The sequence below is a fragment of the Entamoeba invadens genome (assembly GCF_000330505.1).
Source record: "Entamoeba invadens IP1 unplaced genomic scaffold scaff_1105074724819, whole genome shotgun sequence".
Lineage (NCBI taxonomy): Eukaryota > Evosea > Mastigamoebida > Endamoebidae > Entamoeba > Entamoeba invadens.
The window spans coordinates 52,547-56,224 of record NW_004443623.1 but is presented as its reverse complement, the minus strand read 5'-3'; the positions used below and the strand labels follow the sequence as shown (position 1 = coordinate 56,224).

The window sequence follows — 3,678 nt, the reverse complement described above, 5'->3', positions numbered from 1 at the left end:
CGAAACTACTGATTTTAGACCGACAAATAAGTGTTATCCAAAGTGCAGATTTAATGTGCTTGATTGTAAAGTGTGTAGTAGTTCGACAACTTGTCAAGAGTGTGAACCCGGCTTTTTATTAATAAGTGGACAATGCCAGACGTGTCAGTACTATGGAGAGTGCTACCAATGTGATATTAATAAATGCACGGCGTGTAGTGCTAATTACAAATACGATGCTGAAAAAATGAAGTGTGGATTTTGTGAGTTGGAGTTAGGGTATTATATTGATGGAAATGACTGTAATAAGTGTAATGAGAATTGTACATTATGTACAAGTGCTACAGTTTGTACTGAATGTAAAGATGGGTTTTACTTGAAAGATAACACATGTTTGCCATGCACATTAATTGGCTGTTTTAAATGCACTAAATTTGAATGTCTGGAATGCCAAACGGGGTTTTATCTCAACGACAACAAGTTGTGTAGTTTATGCTCTGAGTTTGGGAATTGCATTGAATGTACAATTGAAGGGTGTACTACTTGTTTAGATCATATGTATTACAACACAACAACGAGATTGTGCGACAATTGTGTTGAAGGGTGTGATGTATGTGACAACTCGTTTTCATGTAACACCTGTCATAACACATATTACCATTACAAAGAAGATGAAATGAAGTGTGCCACGTGTCCAATAGATAATGGAGACTACCTTAAAGGAATGAATTGCAAAAATTGCATCAAAAATTGTTTAAGTTGTACCGAAAGTGACAATTGTCAATTCTGTGAAAACACTTTTTATTCAGATATTATTGAAAACACCACAACAAATGTTTGTGTGGAATGCACAGAACTTGATTCAAAGTGCTTGTTGTGTTCAAATGAAAAGCAGTGCACAACGTGTTTCCTATCATATGGTGTCTTTTCTGGTCGATGTCACAAGTGTTCAGAAGAGTATTTTGATTGTGAAGAGTGTAATGATACAGTGTGTTTACAATGCGGAGACATCACTTATCTCGACAATGGAAAATGCATGGAATGTGGGTACAAATACGCCAATTGTGCGACATGTAACGAGACTGAATGTCTCAGTTGCATAACTGATTTTAGTTTGTATGAAGAAAAGTGTGTTGATTGTGTTGGGTTATTTGGGATGTGTGACTCGTGTTCAAGTGACGAGTGTTTGCATTGTAAAGAAGGTGCATCTCAGGTTGGGTACAGTTGTTATAACTGTAGTGAATATAACACAAATTGTGTTGAATGTGACAGTTCAACGTGTTTGAGATGTAAAATGCCATTCACTTTAAATGGAGAGAACTGTTTCGATTGTTCTGATTTTGAGAATTGTGAAATTTGCAACAGCACTCACTGTATCGCCTGTAAAAATGGGTTTGTTAATTTGGGAGACAATTGTGCCATTTGTGGAGATATTCCCAATTGCTCTGAATGTGACCAAACATCATGTATATCATGCAATTCAAAGTTCTTTTTGAATAACAAAACATGTGAAAAATGTATGGAGAATTGTGATGTTTGCAACACCAAAGAGAGTTGTTCTGTTTGTTCCACAAATTATACATACAATGAAACATCACACAGTTGTGTCATTTGTTCTAGTGAAAATTATGAACAACAAGAGTATTGCAGACCATGTCCAAGTGAATGTACAACATGCGACTCTGCTACCCAATGCACAAGTTGCGTTGATGGGTATTTTGTCAACACTGAAAATAATTGTGTAAGTTGTCTCACAAGAAATTGTATGTCGTGCGACTCGAATGTGTGTACATCATGCATCAACGGGTATTATATAAACAACGGAGTTTGTGAAGAGTGCTGGACAATTGATAAGAAATGCACAACATGCAGTTCTACTGACATCTCACCACATTGTGATTCGTGTGAAAATGGGTATTGGGTTGATGACAACAAGTGTGTGACATGCGAAGGGTGTGGCTCACTTGGGTGTGAGTACATGAGTGGGCTATGTTATAACTGCCCAAATCAGAGTCAAGTTTTGGTGTCGGGAAAGTGTGTGACTGTAGAAGGATGCAAAGTTGTAGAAAACAATGAATGTGTTGTTTGTGACAATTTGTATGTTAAAATAGGGAGAAGGTGCATTAAGACGCAAACGGAGACAACTGAAAATGTGATCAAATATCGAGATTATTATGTCAGTTCTATTGATGTTAATTGCACTACTTTTACAACCAAGGGATGTGATATTTGTGAAGAAGGATATTACCACCATGAAAGTGTGTGTATGAGATGTGAAGAAATCTATGACAATTGTGAAAAATGTGGTGTTGTAACTTTGAACAACTTTAATCAAACGATCTGTTCTATTTGTAAACCATCATATTATCCAGAAATATCATGTAATGAGTGCACGTTGATAAATGGGTGTTCTGAATGCATCAATTATCTCACAAACAACGAGACTTCAACAAGAAGGTGTACAAAGTATATGGACATGTTTATCAACAACGCAGGCCAATGTGTGAAAATAGCGAAGTGCCTCCAAGGAGTCGGAGAGCGGTGCACATTATGTGAAAAGAACTACTTGGTGTCTGAAGGTCGATGCAAGCCATGTGGTGATGTTGTTATTGGTTGTAAGACAAGTACCAAAAATGAATGCACTTCGTGTGTGGAAGGACATTATATCGACTCAAACAAGCAATGCAGCAAATGCTCAGTGAATAACTGCTTTGTGTATGCTCAAGATGGAAGTTGTGATACCTGTGTAACCAACACAACGAAAAACACCGACTCTTCTAAATGCTTGTCATGTTCCACGTTGAAAGGATGTAAATTCTATGATAACACAATCCCCAATAAATGTTTGTTGTGTGCCCAAAATTACCTTACAAAGAATGAGTTGTGTGAGTCATGTTCAACTCTTAACAAATGTCTAAGTTGCTCAAATGAACTCACGTGCCTGCATTGTGTTGATGGATATTATCCAGACGAAGGAAAATGCAAGTCGTGCCTCACAATAAATGGCTGTAAAACATGTTCGTCAACATCAAAGAAATGTCACACCTGCAAAGATGGGTATTACCTCGACAACGAGTGTAAATTATGTGGTGAAGTTTTCAGTAACTCTGCCACGTGTACAATGAAAAAAGTTTTTTCTTGTTAGCCACATTACTTTTTGAAGAACAATCGATGTGTTGGGTGTGATGCACTATTTGGTTGTTCAGAGTGTGAAAATGAAACAACGTGCACAAAATGCAACGATGGACTCAATTTGTACAACAATGGAATAACTCAAATGTGTTCTCAAGATTGTGACATTACAAAGTGTGTTAAATGTGATATTAATGGAATGTGTGAAATGTGTGAAGAGCCATACACTCTTGACAAAACAACCAATAAATGCAAACTGTGCTTTGATGAACACCAAAACAGTGGCAAATGCTCAACAACAGAAAATTTGATTGAAGTTTGTGAGTCAAAAAGATTTTATTTGGAAGACGGTGTGTGTCAAAAATGTGACACTACATTGAGTGACTGCCAGTTGTGCGACAATTCAACAACTTGTATATTGTGTTCCACTGGATTTGTGTTGGATGTAAACAACAAATGTGTTGCAAAAACAACTTCGATGAGCATTAAAAGAGCAACAAACTGCGAATCCAATCGACAGATATTGGATACTGAAAGGAAATTGTGTTGACATTTTAGCAGATGAGT

At 36.9% G+C, this 3,678-nt stretch overlaps 2 protein-coding genes across 2 annotated transcripts; both read left to right on the top strand.

Moving 5' to 3' along the window:
- On the top strand, positions 1-3,124 carry EIN_506960 (hypothetical protein; the record flags this gene model as incomplete). The annotated part of the gene is made up of 1 exon (XM_004259558.1): positions 1-3,124. A coding segment is annotated over one exon (3,124 nt), but the record flags the coding sequence as incomplete, so codon positions are not given.
- A 132-nt stretch (positions 3,125-3,256) lies between these two features.
- On the top strand, positions 3,257-3,661 carry EIN_506950 (hypothetical protein; the record flags this gene model as incomplete). Its single annotated transcript, XM_004259557.1, has 1 exon — positions 3,257-3,661. One exon carries the CDS (start codon positions 3,257-3,259, stop codon positions 3,659-3,661), a length of 405 nt encoding a protein of 134 aa, XP_004259605.1.
- Positions 3,662-3,678: the final 17 nt, after the last annotated feature.